This window comes from Columba livia, chromosome 1, assembly GCF_036013475.1.
Source record: "Columba livia isolate bColLiv1 breed racing homer chromosome 1, bColLiv1.pat.W.v2, whole genome shotgun sequence".
NCBI classification, from domain to species: domain Eukaryota; kingdom Metazoa; phylum Chordata; class Aves; order Columbiformes; family Columbidae; genus Columba; species Columba livia.
The window spans coordinates 179,683,501-179,701,993 of record NC_088602.1 but is presented as its reverse complement, the minus strand read 5'-3'; the positions used below and the strand labels follow the sequence as shown (position 1 = coordinate 179,701,993).

Genomic DNA, 18,493 nt, shown 5'->3' with positions numbered 1-18,493 from the left:
TGATGTCTTGTTTCCTCGAATAAGGGAGAAAATGGGCAAGACTTGCAGTGCTTGTTCTAGGAAAAGGCCAGGAGCTTGAAGAAGCTAAGCAAAGGCTGAGGAGGAGAGGAGCCTAAACATCATGGAACGCCAGCAAAGTTGTGGGTATTTCTGTGCTTTACATTGCCATATAGTGCAGGGCAGCCTTTCTATACCCATGTCTGGTCCTGGAAACTGTCTTTAGTCTTCCACCTCAGCAGCTTGGTAGAAGCTGGAACAACAGCCAGTGTTGATACAGCCGGGGTGTTTCTGGCATCTTGTGTAGTCTGGCTGCCAAGGGGTGGCTTGCCTATTTCTACCTTGTTTTACAATGTGGTCTGAACAGGAGAAGGGCAAAAACTGACCAAGTCCTGATACATGTTTGTGTGTACCCAGAAAAGTCTTCTCATTGCAAAGGCAAAACAGAATGAGCTGGTTGGAAGCGGAAATTAGGGACATTTTGGACATAAATAAATCACTTCTCCAATGCATTTTCTGAGGGGATATTTCAACACTGAAGCAGTTACTTGAGTGGATTTTCCATATTTAGAGTTCTTTATATCAAGACTAAAAGATGTAGCTGTGTCTGCAATCAGGGCCTTTGTGCCACAGTTCCCGGTGGCGTTTTGTGATTGTTATTGCCAATTACAATCCAAGCAGGTGAAACCAAAACAGAAGAGCAGCTCAAACAAAAATTTCTGGCCTTGAAAACTCTGAATAGATTAGCACTGAGAGTATTAACATGAAGCAGGAGGTCTTTTGAAAAATAATGTGCCATCTTTTACTGTGGGAGGTAAGGAGGCGCACTGAAATCATACAAGTACACAGGTAGTAATGTTAAGAGTAAGTATATATTTTTGGTTTACTGAGGGCTAAAACCTGTAGTGTCCATCAAACCTCCTTCCTAAGAGGTATTGGCAAAAACCAGGAGGCCAGAAACTGAACAGTACACAGGCATAAAAGTGAGTGCTAGTAATTCCTGATGACTTCTCTTCTTATGTATGTTTGAATGAAATATTAAAATGGTGTTCATACTTTAGCAGCTCACAGCTGAAGAAATCTCACCTGCAGAGACCACTGCAAATTGCAGCACTGCAATGAGCTTAGAGATAACCATAGAGGAATCGGGCCTTTTTCTCTGTATTACAGCTGTTCATTTCTTACTTCAAACACTTGCAAAAATATGTAGCCATTGCCTTTCATTAAATTTCCTCTTGCTGTCTTCCTGTCTGCCACGTTCTGAGAGTTGAAACAAAGCTATCTAAGAGATGCAAAGATAACCTGAAAATGCACAGCCTTCTATCTCATAAGTTAAGAGGATTTTTATAAATTAAATAAAAATTACTATAGGCAGTTCTGGAACAAGCGCATATATACACATTCATATATGCATTTTCTCAGTTATTTCCCTCTGTTTTTGTTTATTCTGTGAGGTTTAAAGTACAAATGTGTTTCAAGCATTAAATACGGCATATGTCATCACTACTTAAAGCAGAAATACTCTGTGTATGTTTGTCCTCTTTCATGATTATATCTGAAGAGTGTTTATATTATTTTGTGTGTTATTTTATATTTACCCTATAAGCTACACTCAGACAGGAGGAGAGATGAAAGCATGGCACACAAATCTTTACTGTTTTTTAATCTTGGTCCCACCTTCTCTGTGACAGTTTTCCCTGAGAGGAAAGGGGCTGGTGGCTGAGGGACATAGAGTTGTGTGTTTATGAGGCATGGGATGCTGTCTCCTGAGAGCTACCTTCACCCTCCCAGGCACCTTATAACCCTTGCTGAATCCTGCTGGCACCTGGTCCTGGTCCTCTGGGTTTGGGAGGCATGGCCCAGAGCCTGCAATAAAAGGCACCAAGTGGCAAGGAGCAATCCTGCAGCCAGGCGGGGTGATGAATGTTGCCAGCGTGGCCCTGGGCTGCCTGGCCAGCCAGGAGCCTTGGGGCATCTGCGTGTCCTGGCTCGGGGTCAGGATGGTTTTTCACCAGGCAATGTCTTCTGTCTTTCTCAGGTGATGGCAGAGAAGAGCCAGATCATATCAGAAAGTGCGGCTTTGATGCTCAGTTACCATTACTAAAAATATCGTTACTTAAAGAGGTACCAAATCAGTGCTGCAAGCTCCACTGTAGTGTCTTAAACCAACAGTGACATTGCAACAGAATGTGTGCGTTTGTTTGGCTTTTGGAATTAAAAACAAAGGGGGAGAAAATGAAAATACCATGATCTCCTCTTTTGCAGCATCCAGTTTTGTCTGTGCTTCTGGGTTTAATGGATAGAAATCAGAGGTGCTTCCTGTTCCCATTGCAGCACTAGGATGGACCCCTCAGTGATCTTAGATTCACCCTCTGGATGCCCTTTTCCCATGACCAGAGTAAAATGAGGCAATAACCTCATTTGATTTGCACATCCCACAAAACTTGCCAGTGAGGTTAAAGACCTCTGCAGCTGACTTAAGCCTTCTGTTCTGGGTTGGTTTCTTCTTCATAAACTGCATAAAGGTGTGTTGCAGACCTGCTCAGGCTGGAAACCATTGAATTAGATGAATATTAGAAATTTGGTGCTGATAGATTAAAAGAAGAAACAATCTATTCATGCAGTATGAGAGATGCAAACATGAGCTAACAGTATAGCTTTATTTTTCAAACCATGCAAGTGGAGATGCATTCTAACTATGGTATTTTGGGCCCGGTTCCTAATAAGATCCTGATATGGTAGAGCACAAACAACTCAGCAATAAGGACTAACTGAACTTTGTGTGATTATGAGCTGAGAACTTAAAGAACTCATGTCTTTTGTGTCCCAGAGGTGAGCACAGACTGACAGTACAGACTTACATCTGAGACTAGAGAGGGAAAATACCATGTATGAAAGCATGATTCAGACTTGAGCTGTGTTCCAGAGGGAAGCAGTTAGATTTATGGGCTTGTGCATTTGCCCTATTACTGTACCTATTAACAAGTGAGGTAGATTATTCCTACTAGGCACCTTCAGTTTCTTAGAAGCATGGTTTTCTGGATATTGCTGAAATTAAGTAGTCTTTTGCTTGTCAGTAAGGAAAAAAAATGATGATAGAGTCAAAAGGTTTTGGACAACACTTTCTAAATAGCAAATAGAATCTAACTAGCAAAATGGCCACTTTATTGGGTTTGGATTTGACAACCTGGTATTGGCCTTAGCCCAAAAATTTAATAGTCATTTGCTCTTCTCCTGCACAATAGTAATACTACAGCTATGTGTCAGCAGGTGATAATGTCCCTACCCAGACAGTACATTCTCACACTTACCAAAGCTGTGAGCCAAATGAGCCCCGAAGGCTATTTAATCACCTAAACTGAATCTTCATTTTCCTAAGCGCTGTGGCTGTAGTGACTTTCATGGAAGTCAGTAGGTTTAATTCACTATTTTAGTTTCCCTTTTTGAAATCTTGATTTCAAATAAATTTTATTCTGTTTTGCTTTATTTTGGTTTGGGTTTTTTTAAATTTTATTTCTGTATTTCCAGTGGGAGTGTTCTTAAATAAGAAATTTTATAATAATGATGATAAAGGCATTACATTCAAAACCTTATTTATGGGTGAAGAAGAAACACTTTATAGATAAAGCCAAGAATTTATTATTAGTATCAATGAAATTTTAACAGTGTAATCCAAGAATCGTGATTAGTTGAGATTTAACTATTACAGAAAATAATACTTCTATGGAGAAAAAGTTTCAGAAATTAATAATAAAAATGTTTAATAATATTGTTTAATAATAATAATAATAAACAACAATGATGTCATAGTTGTTGTACACACACTCCTTAGTTTCTACTGCTTTTCTTGGTGTTTTCTCCACCCTCCTCCTGGTCCTGTGGATCCTGAAATGGGTAGTTCCACTCTGGTGGGGGTCAGTGGGGGTGTCATAGCGTGTCATTGGCATCTGGAGACCTTTGCTGGTAAGGACATGATGTTCATCTTGATGGTTTCTTTTCTCTCACTCTAGGATCTACCTGGGGACATTTTCATGTTTGCTAACACACTTTTAGACTTTGTTTTTTCTTTACTGGTCTGAACCTCCACATTGCAGCCACATTGTTTACCATACACAGCACCTTTCGCATGTGGTAAATACTTTTTTGTCCTCCTCGTTACCACTAAAAGCAGTTTTCTCCAGCCCCAGGTCTGCATTTATTTAGCTGAGCATTAGTGAGTTGTTCATAGCCGTGGGGTCTCCAGTGCCAGCCTGTGCCCATCTCTTACCATCCCATGTGTTCCCTCCTCTGTGCCACATCCTGTGGCTCCACTTCTCGATGCTGCTGCTGTCCTACCAGGCCGATATTTCTGTATACTAAATAGTAGTGTTAGAGTTGTAAAGCCATGGTGGTACCATACAATGCAATACCATATTACTGGGCTACAGGGTAACAGAGGTCATGATACTTTTCAGCCATGCTTCACAGTATGGGATATGTGTGTAGAAAATAGAAATAATGTACACCTGAAAGGTAGCTGCAGTTTGGAGTGTCAAATATGTATTTTTCTAATGGGCTCTCCATTCATCTGTCGTAATGTAAACAGTAGCAACTGTTGGGGTTGGATTTCTCTGTTTTGCTTTTGATTTATTAAATATTTCCACTCTCAGCAATTATTTGCTGAGACAATGAATACAGTAAACTGCACATCTGACAGAGCTGGCATTCTGGTTACTCATTATCAGAAAAAGTGCCGAACTTTTTTTATAAACTCAGATGCAAAGACACAGTCCAATATGAAATTCTGTACAGTGGAATTTTGTCTGTAAATCAGCAAAAGGCACAGTAGGGGCACTGGGGCAAAGCAAGAGATGGAGGCTGGATTTATAGTCCCATATTTACTTATTTGTAATGCAACATCCACAGCTTTCCATTTGTTTATCTTCAGGAATAACATATTTCTTCCTATTTATTCCTGGAGGAGAGTATGTATGAATTAACATAAGACATGAGGCCCGAGATGTATATTAGATACTGTGAACTGAGAGTGTACACCCATAAAATTATTCTCTTTGGGCACTTTTTGAATGTCTAGCGCCTGTGAGGAGATGGCTGCAGATGCAGCGTAAGGGATTGTGCAGCTGGGCAGCTATCTTCCTCCCTCCTGACTAGGAGTGCATGCATTGCATTAGTGATAAGGGAAAAAGAGAGCATACTTATTTCTCTTATCTTCTGCATCTGTAAATTGGCACTTTCTGTATCACTGTGAACATTGCGAACCAGGTACAGAGGGTCAGGTTTTCTCCTTGCTTGTACTCCTGTTAATCCATTTAACTCAGTATCATGATATGTTAGCACAAATCAGCTGCTGTTAGTGTTTGGGCTATGCTATTCCCCACTCATAAAACTTTTCCATTTCACTTCCACTGCTTAGCAATTCTTGGAAGTTAAGTTATAGATAGTGATTTCTCTTTCAGAGATGATTCTTAGTTTTGAATACTTTTTTTTTTTTCGTTACCCTGGTAGGAAACTTTCCAGCCTTATAAAACTGAATAGAATTGGGCTTGGTTCTGTTGGAGAGATGACTGCGCTGGGATGGTTTTCATATGAAGGAAGCTCAAGTCACAGACCTCCTCACATTACAGATTCCTTTACCTTACTTTTAGCAATTCAGATGCTGGTTACAGTAGCTGGTGGGATACAAATCCAGATGTATGCATGGGAACAGGGTCAGTGTGTTTTTAGCCACAGATCACCAGCAGCCTGCAGCACACAGACTAACCACTCCAGCAGTAATCGTACTGATTCTAGCACTATTGCTAGACTTGCAGTTTGGACTGTAATGAGCCATGCTATTATATCCATTTTCAAGTGACCAACAGTGGGTGCAGATAATCAAGCGAAAAATTCCTTTAAATGCAGCTCCTACTCAGCTGGGTTACCATACGCTACCAAAATATGCATAATAATAGGTAAAAGCTTCCACGTTTCCAGCATTACCTAGTCAGCTGAAATATAGCACTGCAGAAACCTGTGTTTGGATTGATTCAGGCAGATTATGCTGAAAGACCTGAACTCGCACGGCATGTTTATTTAGATGCATTAAGGCCAAATACTGAAAACGCTCTAGAAGCTGAACAAGTGGAATAGAGAGATACGAAATGTTTGAAGTGGTCAGGCCTTCTTTGCCAATTTCTTCCCTGTAAACTGTTTGCTGAATTAGTTGTAACCAGTATTGCAAGGCTGCTGTATAGGTATTTGTATGTTTATACTATTTGGTACTATCAGCTGGTACAGTGGTTTCAATATTGTCATTCTGAAGTGAACTTTTAAACACAAAATTACATAGACCTGAAGTAAAAATCATATTGTAATATCTAATATAAACAAGGTATTCCATTTCAAGTGGTTCGGTCAAACTTCATGTAAGAAAATCCAATAATGGGAGGCTTAAAAAAAAGTATCTTTCCCTTTTGTTAGTATAATTCAAGGAATTTTAAAGGGTAAAAATACACCATGAAAGCTTATATTTACTTTCTTATCTTTATTTTTTTAACAGGACTGGGAGTTCCCACATTTTATGGGTGATGTTGAAGTGAATCTTCCAGGCTTGCCATCTGCACACATGCAGTTCAAAGTTCCTTATTTCCAAAAGATCTTAAAAGAGGAATATCACATACATATAACAGGTATGTAATGTTACAGATTGTGACACAGTCACACGGTGAACTGCTTCTGTGTAAGAAATGTATAATAACATGGTCTTTATCACATACTTTTTGTGTTGTGTCCCTGCTAGATTACTATTTTTCTGTCTGTTTATCTGTCTATATCCATATCATCCATGTATAAACATCTCAGGGAAATGAGGAACCTGTTTCTTATGAATCGGAGAGACCTGCTGTTTTTCATGGATTTCAGCAGCTTCTTGTGACACTAAGTAATACCTAATGTAGCTTCAGAGATCTTTTATCTAAAATTACTCTCAAGGGGAATTAGCAGATTATTTCATTTTCAAATCTCTTATGCATTCAGGTGCCCTTGCTAAGATTTATACTAATATCTTTTCATAACTTCAGTCATTCTCATCTGGCAAAGGCCACTCATAACCATACTTTCATCAGTCATCTAACCAGAAGCAGACAGTTAAATAACCTCAAATAAAACAGATGTGCGGTTATTCAAATGGATGGTACGTATAGATAAAAGTACTTGATCCTTGCGTACTGTGAGACAGTATTTTAATAACAGTAGGGAATGAAAAAGAGAAGAAGGTTAAATACGGATAAATATTTTGGTTTTACCTTCAGGCTATGCAGAAGGAGCGTAGCTCCTCTCTCTGTAATGGGAAGAGGTGGGTAATAATGGATAGAAAAATAATGCAGGTGTGAATTGACAGGGGTCTTTAACTGCTAATATAAACAATCACAGCACATGATATAGTACAGGAACAAGATAGATGAGAGCATCCAGTGACACAGTCATATGAAACTCCTGCAGACCAGGGATAAAAGGAGCATTCAGAGATAATACAAAAATAAGACCAAGAGCTGGCAGGTGAGTCACAAGCTCACCAGGCAGCAAAAGTGAAGGGAAGAAAATGTGTTGAGGAGGAAAGAGTGATGAACCCGGACTCAGTCGAGATAGGCTGGACGAGGCCTCAGAAAAGGGATTTTCAGTAGAGAAGGCAGAAATCTCAGTGATCATATTAAAACCCAGAAAAGGAGCTAAAATCAGTGCAAAAGTTACCTTCTGGCTATTGAATGAGGGAAGGCAAATGGGCCAGTAGGAAGTACAGATGGCAGGATGGAAAGTGTTTTGAAACTGGATGTAGGTGCATTGCTGAAATACTGAGAGAGACCAGGCAGCCAGCAAGCAGAAAGAAGGGCTGGGGCACATCTGAGTCAGACTGTTTGAGCCACCGGTAGTTTATGGAACAGAATTAAGTAAATTATCCCATGATCAGTAACTTGAAGATGTAGAGTGAGACAAGATGAGATGTGTACATGATGAACATATTTTTCTCTCCCAAGTGAACAAGAAGGAAAAGGAGAGGAAAAAGAGGAGTGTAAGCATCGAATATTTGATGTGGACTATAGGCATGGTATTCAGGGATAGTAAAAAAGTGGCTTTTTTTCTGCTTTTCGAGACTAGAGGGGTTCAGTCTCACAAGGTTCCTGAGTATCCTGCAGTTTTTCCATTGCATAAAGAGAAGTAGCAGAATGGGTGCACAGAGGTATATGAACAACGACTGAGATCTGGTAGGGTTGGCTGCACCACCAGATACAGAAACTCAGGATATAATTAATGTAGATGAAAAACAACGGGTGATAGAAGAGAAGAGGGACTGAAGAGCAAAGAACAGTTTTGCATTGTAGAAGAGGCAGAGATATTGATGCTAATCAGGGAAGAGCAAAGAATAAGCAACAGCAAAGAGCATAAATTAGGGATCAGAAATACAACTGCTAGCATCGCTGCTGTATGAAAACAGACCAACTGAGATAAACCAATATTTATGCTTTGTAGAGTCTTCTGCAGAGAGGACTGGAGGCCTTTCTGATTTTCTGGCAAGAAGGCACTCTTTTAATGAGGATGAGCTAATGAATAGGGGCTGAGGAATATTTTTCCCTGCTCAGCATTAACAAGATCCATTTATTAGATTCGCTAGACAAATCAATCCATTTGACTGCATGTCACGTAGTCTGTCTACTGAGTGCCTGTTTTATCTTGGTGCTACACCACCCTTTAGGAGATCTAATAAACAGCCATAACACATGGCACAAGAACCTCCCTTTGGGTAAGTTTTGCTTGAACCATCTGTTCTTGCCATCAGATCTTGTCTTAGGTTAGGGTATCATCTTGGATCATTTTCAAGCTCCAGTTATTGTGTGGATGTGTAGATACTTGTAATTTTTTAATCAAATCAAGGAGCTAATAAAAGAAACCAGAAAGAACTGGTTCAATATATATATGACAAGAAGAATGTAATCCAATCTGAAATGAGGGTAGAGAGTGATGCACATGAATGCAACTGCAGCAGATGATATGGAGGTAGGGTATTGATAATGGCAGGAGCCTGCTGTATTTAAGCCCTGTTTAATACATGGGATCCAGAATGTTAAATTTAACCATAGGACATCTTTTTTAATAACAAGCAGGAAAAGAAGACTGAAGTCTGAATATTGTTTATTTCAGTTTTTGCTATAGGGATAAAGTCAGGCTATAAATCTATGATGTGTGCCCTGATTTGCAGAAACCAGAAACCCTTTTTTTCCCAAGTAGCAAGAAGAAAGAAAGCATGGCTGAATTAACATTTACCACCCTTTTCCTGACAAATTTTATTCTTCACAAGTTCTTTCACAGTCTGTTTTGGTCACTGCTGATTGATGTAAATAAGAGCAGCCCTAGGACTCCACTGGGCAACCCTATTTGGTGCTGGGTTGCTCTAATGGGCAACAGTCTCATAAAGCGGTAAAGAGACATTCAGAGGAGTAAAGGACTTCAAGCCACCTTGCTGTTGCTGCGTGCTTGGTGGCATCATGCAAGTTCTGTACAGATGAAGATTCCACAGTTACATGACCTGTGTTGCCAGCTCTCCTGATTTTATCACAAGTCTTAAAACAGGGGTTTTTGTTGTTTTGTTTTATTTTGGTTTTGTTTGTTTGTTTTCTCTATTTTGCATCAAAGTCTGAGCCCCTGAATTCAGTGACTATGTGAGAATTTTTGGCTTTCATATTTTTTAAGCTAAAGATTGTAATTGCAGAGAAAAAAAAAAAAGGTTGCTTCTGCATAACTCCACATCTAAAAAAGGAAGTAAATAAAACAGTACTAAGTGTAATTTTTTTAACCCATCTTGCTACTTCAGACTAATAACATGCTTCCTTAGGCCTGACTTGTGATTTCTGAATGCTGTAAATTGGCAGTAATGTTGAATTAACATCTGCAGCTTGTAGCTGATATACTTCAGGGTAATTTTAAATTTGCTATCAAAAGCATATCTTATTTTTACTGGTGAGTACCATGTTTTACTCCAATTTCTCTGCATCTAGGAACTCCTAGCAAGCATCTACTCGGTATTAAATATTTTTATCCTGTTTTGATAGCTGCTTTTATCTATGAACATCAAAAATAACTTGAATCCTTGCATCTGCTTAACTCATCTGGATTTCCCTTGACAGATGGTTCACTGCAATGTGTGTATTTTCCTTCTTGGGCTGCTGTTTATGAAAATACATAGTCTATCCTAGTTTCTGTAATAGCCAGGGAAATTTGTAAGAGTTGAAAGTAAATTTTGTTGCTTCAGATTCTTTCATAGTTAAAAGGCACTAGGGGGCCTGGCTGGTACCCTTTAATAGCAGAACTGGAGATCCAAGAGCATCTGCTGTCAAATGTATGGATAAGTTTCAAATAGGAAATGTTAAGGTTTAGCTATCGAAACAGATGGCACATTTTTCTGGCTGTTTATAAATGTGTTTCTGAGCACTGATCTAGCCAGAGTGTCCTTCTGCACAAAGGAGAAATTATCACCTTCATTACTGGTGAGTGCCTTGCACGGCTGGCTTGTGGAGTTAAACCAAAAGTGTGTCTAGATTCAGGCCAAGCATCACCTACACAGGGAAGCCTGTGGGCAAAAATAGAAAGGTTAAAGGTAAAAACAAAGCTGTCTTTGCACACAGATGTGAAAAAGCCTCAGAGGATTTGAGGCTTTAGTTCAGCTGTGAGTGGTCTGTATGCCTGTATCTAGCTAATAACACTAACGTGACAGAAGAATGTTTCGGAGATACCTGAATGTTTTACAGAGGTGTCTGAATGTTTTTAGACGCAAATTGCAATTGAGATAAGAGTCTAAAGTCAACATTTCCTACACTAGCCTCTGACTGCAGTTACACAGCATGAGGCCACTGGAGTCTAGCCTTAATAACTGGGATTTTTCACATTTCCTCCTGACCTCAGGAGAGATGCTAAGGACTGGCTTCTCCAAGAGATCTCTCTTTTTTTTTTTTTAGGATGTGACTGCTTTGTTGCAGAGTGGACACACAAAATTAAAAATGTTCCAGAATCAGCAGCTGGTGTGGGGTAGTTGGATCTGTGAAGTCTGCCTCAGATGCGCAGCAGATCAGCTGCATGTGGGACTGTGGATTGGTTGCTGAACGTCTCATAGTCCTGATCAGCCTTTTTGAATATGAGCCCTGCTCAAACATTTTGTCCAGCTGACAGAAATAGGTTCCTTTCTGCAAAAGGGAAGATTAAAATCCAACCTCTTTCGTCACGAGAGATCCCCTGGCATTCATGTGCAGTGCACATTTATTGTTCAGATTCTGCAGGGCAGAGAGAGTGTTTCTAAGCAGAGTCCCATATAGGCTGGTGTTCAGAGCATGGTCCTACAATGCAGGTCCAAACCAATGTAAGTGAAGACAGTTCTAGTGTCAAGGTTTCCCTTCTGGTGAGCGCCCTAGCCATGAGGATACAAACCTCCTCAACAGCCATGCTTGCTCAGAAAATAGGGATCCATTTTTCAGCCCCAAGTAGTGGCTGTAGACTACAAAGCCTAGGAAAGGAAGTCATGTTCTGCAACACAGTCTCACAGAGACACTCTTGGCTAGCTACGTACCTCCAATTTTTCATTTTGGGGATCCTTATTGCACCAAATTTCAATATTGCAGCACATTTCCTGATATACCAAACCAGATTCCTGATTCTCCAGATATCATAAATAGCATGGAAGAACTTCAGTGCTGTGAATGCCAGTGATCAACCTGGTCTCTTTTTAGGTAGTACATGGCTGAATGACACAGCCTGTTTTACCATCTGATTTACTTCACTGAATCTTCATTGAAGATTCTGCATATAATTATTTGCTGAAATTATTGTAAGTAGCCTTCCAGTCTTGAGAGCAAAATGTACTACATTCTTCCAGTTCAAATCGTGTCTATGAAAAATCCATGTGCTTCAAGAAAGACTAAATGGTACCAGGTGTATGCTACCATTTGTGGCCACACAGACCTCACTGGAGCAGAACCAACCCTAAAGCAGTAGTGGTACTGATCCTACGGAAGATGGTTAAGAGACAAATTAAATGTCTTCATAGTGTGGGAATCCATTTTCCCTTATCACTTTTCATCTGTAGTGAAATTTGCAGTGCTGTAAAATGAATTATAAATATATTTTAAGAAAATTAATATCTATAGTTTTGTAATATAATTATTCTGACTCTTCACAAAACTATAAGCATGAGCTTGTTTATGCGTAAGATGAGACGTCAGGAGTGACTTCTAATTTACAAAGTTTATTTCCTATATAAGCTTGATATATGACTTAAAGTTTGCTTAAAAAAATATGCTAAAATTCAGTTGCAATAGAAAATCATTTAATAGATATAGATTATACACATGTATAATGTGTATAGATTAGACACGTATAATGTTAAAGCTTGGTCAGTATAATAAGTCTCAAAAATTACTTGTCATGGGGAATTATCATCAAATAGATGTTTGTGAGTGGAGACTGTCAGACCTCTTGGTTCAGTCTGCTTCAACATGTTTATCAGTGATCTAGAAGGATTGCTTGGTAAACTGGGCTTATTTGACTATTACACCTGTTAGTACAGCAGTAAAGTACATGTCTTTTGGACAGACAGCAGAGGACACTCTATTGTAGAATGAGGCAAATACTTTCTGTAAGTAATGAAGACAGCACTAACTCCCAGTCATTTTGTGTCTAAGGAGATTAATGCAGCCTATGACTACAGGGAACATTGAGGAGGTGTAGGAAGATGTCATTGGGTTCATACATGGTTATACTGAGACTGTTACTCATATACAGTATTTGGTTCTGTTGATAACAGTTTTCAAAAGAAAAGGAAAACTCATAGAGCTCATCAAGCATGACAGTGATGCAGAAGATGGAAATATTGTCTAGAAATGAGAAATTTAAGGAGTTCCAAGAAGATCCACTATAGAATAGAGGTGTGTCTCAGGCAAATAGCTGCCACTTAGACATACAGCTTGTGATTCATCTTAATTAACAGGGGTTTCAGATCTAAGCTGTTTTTCTAAGTACCCTTTATAGTCCACACAGACCCAATGATCCCAACAGTGGAGCTTAGGGCTGTGCTTCTGCCTAACTCTGTCTAGGAGCTGAGTGAAGGAGTTTAAGTTCATGCTTTTAATGAAACCAGAATAATTGAAATGTTTATCTCTCTTGTATCAGGTGAGCACTCAAATTTTTAACATTTAAACAGATCCATCTTAGAAGAGATTCACAATTATGAAAACACAGTGTAGGGTAGGTACAACATGAAGCCTGAGGTGAAGCGCCTGGCTACCTCTATTCAGTGTTTGCGGTGTTTTCTGCTGGCTTCTTGGTCAACATCTTCACCAGCAGCAGGCTGCCATCTCAAGTCTTACTCGTTAGAGTAAGAGACTTAGTGGTTTGCACTACAACGTGTTGCATATAGGACAATGTGGTCACACAGGTGGTTGTTATGAAATCCACTGGGTGTCAGTGGTAGGTCATAGCTCAGCATTGCAATGTCTAAGTTTCCTTTGTTGGTCATACCTGAAACCTACAATCAAGAAAACTGTAACAATTTCTTTATAAAGGACATCTCAATAATGTCCCCATTTCATTATACTTCTCTTTTTGGTCTTTCAGCTGTCTGTTTTCTCCCTACACATCTTCAGTCTAGCCATGTCTAGCTGAAGGGAAAGAGCAATACTAGTCCTACATAAGTTTTTCCCCTTCCTACCATCCCAAAGGTCTAGCAGATCTCTCTGGAATGTTGCCTGTCTTCGCTCTGTGGAAACATAAATTACCATAGATAATATTTTGATGAAGCCAATGGCAAAATGATGAGAAGATTATTTTTTTTTTTTTTAATGAACTTATGCTGCATTTTCATGGGAAAAGAGCATGGCTAAAGGAATTAACTTGGGGGCAATGCAGCAAGGAGTTGCATTCTGGTTGAAACAACTCTCTGGTGGAAATGCAGAGAAACAATTGATTAAAAAATGTTCTTTGAGAAAGTGCCCAAGAGAACAACTACAACAGAGAAAGGACATTTTGAATGTAGTTAATTCGTGTTTTCATTCAAACTGGCCATGGATAAACAGAGAATGGTTCTAACGTTTGTTTCATTGTTATTTGTGTTTAACCTATTTTCTTAAGAAAGTGAGAATTATATGATCATTTTCTCTGTGTAGGTTGGTCTCACTCTCTATCCAACACTCAGTCAGCATCAAATAACTTTTGAACCCACAGCCGGTTTAAAACAAAAAAAAAAAAAAAAAAAAAAAAAAAGAGGGCAGGGATCTGAAAAATAGTGACATTATTATTGTATCCTAAGAAATGGCAGTTAAGTAAAGGAGAATCATCTACCTTACTGCCCAGCTGAGGAAAAAGCAGGAAGAAATCAGCTATTATATTTTGTTTGACAGCTGCCAATTTTTCAGTGAATGTGTGTCTCAGCCAGCCCATCAACACACACTATGATATATTCTGTCTGTTGAAAGGTCATACATTATGGGGAAGTCAGGGTTATTCTGACAGAGAGAAACACAGGGCAGAAATCCACAGGAAGCAGTATCAAACTAGATTGTATCATTTGTTATTGTATTTTATATTTGAGCACCATTTTCAGTGTCTTGGTGTTGACTCAAGGAACTTGAATATCATAAAGTGTGGTAATAATCTTCTAAAACCGTATTTTTCTTTAACAAGTCAATTGTAATATTGATGAAAACCCAAAGTGGGGGGGGGAAAGATATGTTATTCAGGAATTATGTTAACAGGATTGGCTGCAAGGTCTTTTCAGTGCAGTTTGTTTTCTGGATAGTGATAATAACACAAGGCAATTAACATCTTTGCTAATTTTCAGTCTAAGTATAATCTAGATTGAAGAAGACTACTAAACTCTATTGCTGAAATACAAGTTATGCTCTGCACCTTTCTGGAGCATTCAAGTCTTACAATATGAACACATGGACTTTCAGGAACTGGAATCCTTTTATTCTTTACCAAGCCAATGATCATTTGATACTCAGGTGCATTCATTTTCTTTTTCACTTGAGACATAATTAAATACTATTCCAGCATAGATCAATATAATACATACCAGCAGGAGCATTCCTACCTGAATGTCCTTTCGCATAATGCTGACACATAGATTTGCTGAGTTTATTGGGTGGTACCAGTCAGCAGTGGACAAGTAAGATCTTCACATATGTCCAGCTAGAATGCAAGAGAAGCTTGGACTATGGAAATAGTATAATTTGTTTTGTGTAATCATAGAATAATCTAGGTTAGAAGGGACACCTGGAGTTCATCTGTTCCAAAACCCTTCTCAAAGCAGAGCAAATTGCATAAAGGTGTCTTTCATGTCTTTTGGATGCCTGGAGAAAGCATGCAAAAGAGTATTTTTAAATAATAAAGGAGAAAGGTTTCCTCTGCCAGTATTGCAGGAGCTCAATGTAAGACCATGAGTCACTCCTTGGAGGAGTTTCTCACTACACAGACTGTAAGAAAAGCTAAGCTGATTAGCCTCCCAAGACTACAATCAGCCCTTGCTGTTTCCTGAGGGTATAATATCTCTAAATCACAGTTTAACCAGTTGCCCCCACCCAAATATTTCTATGCACCATGGTTAGTATATCAAACAATCTCTGTACATACTCCTAAAATTTGCATAATTGCCAAGCCCAAAAACTTCAGTCATTTCAGTCATTCCTAGCATAGAATCAGTGCTATCAAATATGACGTTTCCATGGAAAATTTCCATGTGACTATTTTTTTAAGCCCTGGAATTAATGCTTTTTAAGGTTAAATGATCTGTACCACATAACTAAGGGTCTAATCAACAGGTAACCTACAAACTGCAATGTGAATTCAATTGATATACTGCTGTGCTTGTGTTACAAAATTATTTTATTATGCGCCCAGACCTAATCGTGAAATACTAAGGGATATTCAGCATAAATCTGACTATGGTGGAAATTTTATTACAGCTTTGCTTTACACATTAATAAAAAAAAAGGATTTTTTTTTTCTCTGAGTAGCTTTTAGATATGACTTCATTTATACTACTTATAAAATGGATATATCTGGTGACAGAACTTTCTTTTTCCAAACAGGCAAATGGTTTAACTATGGAATTATCTTCCTTGTTTTAATCTTGGATCTGAATATGTGGAAGAACCAAATATTTTACAAACCTCATGAATACGGTCAATATATCGGTCCTGGACAGAAGATCTACACGGTGAAGGACTCAGAAAGCTTGAAAGACCTTAATAGAACTAAGTTGTCTTGGGAGTGGAGATCCAATAACACTAACCCACTGACCAACCGGACCTACGCTGAAGGAGACATGTTCTTGCACAGCAGATTTACAGGCTCTAGCCTTGATGTCAAATGCCTGGCTTTTATTCCAAGTTTGCTGGCTTTTGCTTTGTTTGGTTTCTTCATCTGGTTCTTTGGGCGATTTCAGAAAACTGACCAAGGCATGGAGAATTTAGACAAATCTTACACAAGAATGAAACGAAAGTCACCATCAGATATGGGAATGACACGAGAAAACACACAGGTGTTAGTAGAAGAACCATTAAGTTTTCAAGAACCACATCTTGTATCCATAAAATCAGACTTAAGTGAAATAGTTTTTAATTCTTCTCTCCTAACTTCTGAAAACTTGAACGCACAACTGAATGAACAAGATAGCCCTTTACAGCCAGTACCAGAGTCCTCTGTCCCTAAGAGTAATCCTGTGACATAGAGGGAAATACCCAGGAAAATCAGTTTAAATAAGCAGTTACTATAAGATTTCAGTTTTACCTTTTGTAAGTTAGGATTTACATAGTGTTTAGAATAAGAAACTCAACCTATACCAAAAGGTGCTGAGCATGCTTTTTCTAGGAATTTTGGGTTTTATTTGTATTATAGTATGTGCCTACTGTATATCTAACATTCCTTTATAGATTGCTTCCCAAAATTGCACAAGGTGTTTATTAATACATTACCTTAACTGTACAATAGTGTATTAGATGATTACTTGCAGGTATAAAATTCTACCGTGGTGGTGCCTTGAGACATTAAACTGTTTTTTAACTCAACACCAGATGTATAGCACAGTTCTTCTGATCTCTTTTGCAAAGCTTTTTGTATATGGTTATTTCAAGTATCATTTGATGTCTTGACAGAGGAGATAAATATAGTTATTCCTAAAGAAGTGTTTATGTTAGGACATCACAATTTGACTTTGTTATTTACTCATCTGTGAAGCCAGTGACTTTGATGACCAGACTGCAGAGAAGCATGTCAATTACATTTTAATTTTGGCTGGCTAGCTGCCAAACACAAATACAGATTTATTATGTGGTAAACAGCAGAGTGATAATAAAGCACGGGTCACTACTTGTGAAAATATGACTTTCTCCATCAGTAATAGCAATTAGGTGATAAAACCTAATTATATTTTTCCTAATTAAAGATAAACGGCTCCTTGATTAAAAGTTTTGCCCTTCACCTTTTAGAAACAGAGGTGAAAATACATGGTCAAAGCAACTCCCTCCATCATTACACAAAACCTATGCAACATCAAAGAGCCAATGGAGTGATAACAGTAGAGGACACAAAGCCCATTGAATCCAGTATTTATGCGGATCGGTGCAGTTATGGTCATACTCCAAATACTGAAGAAATGTTTAAGGGTTTTAATTAAAACAGATTGATAACTGAATTTTATTGTACACCTTTTTTTTTTCCTTCATTCATTATCCATTAGTAAGTGTAACCTGGAAGCAGAAACATAGAGAAACTGTTTTTTTTTCCTTTTTTGAAGGGGACTTTCTAATGTGAATTCCTCTGTTGTATGATCAAACTATATGCACTAGAAAAACTGCATATCTAAAACATCAGAAAGACTCTGATTTACCTCTAATTTAGTTCTATAAATTGTTGTTACAAGTTACTAAATAATAAGTCATTTTTAAGTCTGAATTATTTCCCTGTCATTTACTGGTGTTGCTGTATTTTGTCGTTGTGACTTTTTTATCTCCACTGTTTTGATCTATCTGCTTTTAAGTTTTTGGAATGCTGAATTTAGCATGCATAATACAACTACGCATTTATTAACTGTCACTTGAGAGCCAGTTTTAATAAACATCATTCAACAATTGTTTATTATGAGGCAGGAACATACTCTCTTAGTTTTGCAATTTTTTTTAACATTTTACCAATTCGTTGTCCTATTTAAAATCATAAATATTTCTGACACTAAAAAAGACAGACAGTATCATAGTAATGGCAGAATCAAATATTTTCCCTATGGAACATTTAATATTTCATCAAGAGAAAGTTCATTTTATAATCACACTAAATTTTTATCCATTACAAATTATGACTAAAAATAAATGTGTAGCTTTTGCCTACTGCAGCCTATAAACTTATTTAATTGACAAGATATAGTCAAAGACAAGCCATTAATGACTGATGGTAAAACACTGTGTGATCCTGCTTGTACCAT

At 38.2% G+C, this 18,493-nt stretch overlaps 1 protein-coding gene across 3 annotated transcripts in view; it reads left to right on the top strand.

Moving 5' to 3' along the window:
* Positions 1–18,153, top strand: part of TMEM117 (transmembrane protein 117) — a 207,404-nt gene extending 189,251 nt beyond the window's left edge. For all 3 annotated transcript variants that reach the window (XM_065048611.1, XM_021284091.2, XM_065048612.1), the window contains 2 exons: positions 6,536–6,665; positions 16,104–18,153. In XM_065048611.1, coding sequence (XP_064904683.1) covers positions 6,536–6,665; positions 16,104–16,744 — 771 coding nt within the window. In that variant the 3' untranslated portion in view covers positions 16,745–18,153. The remainder of the gene's footprint in view (positions 1–6,535; positions 6,666–16,103) is intronic.
* Positions 18,154–18,493: the final 340 nt, after the last annotated feature.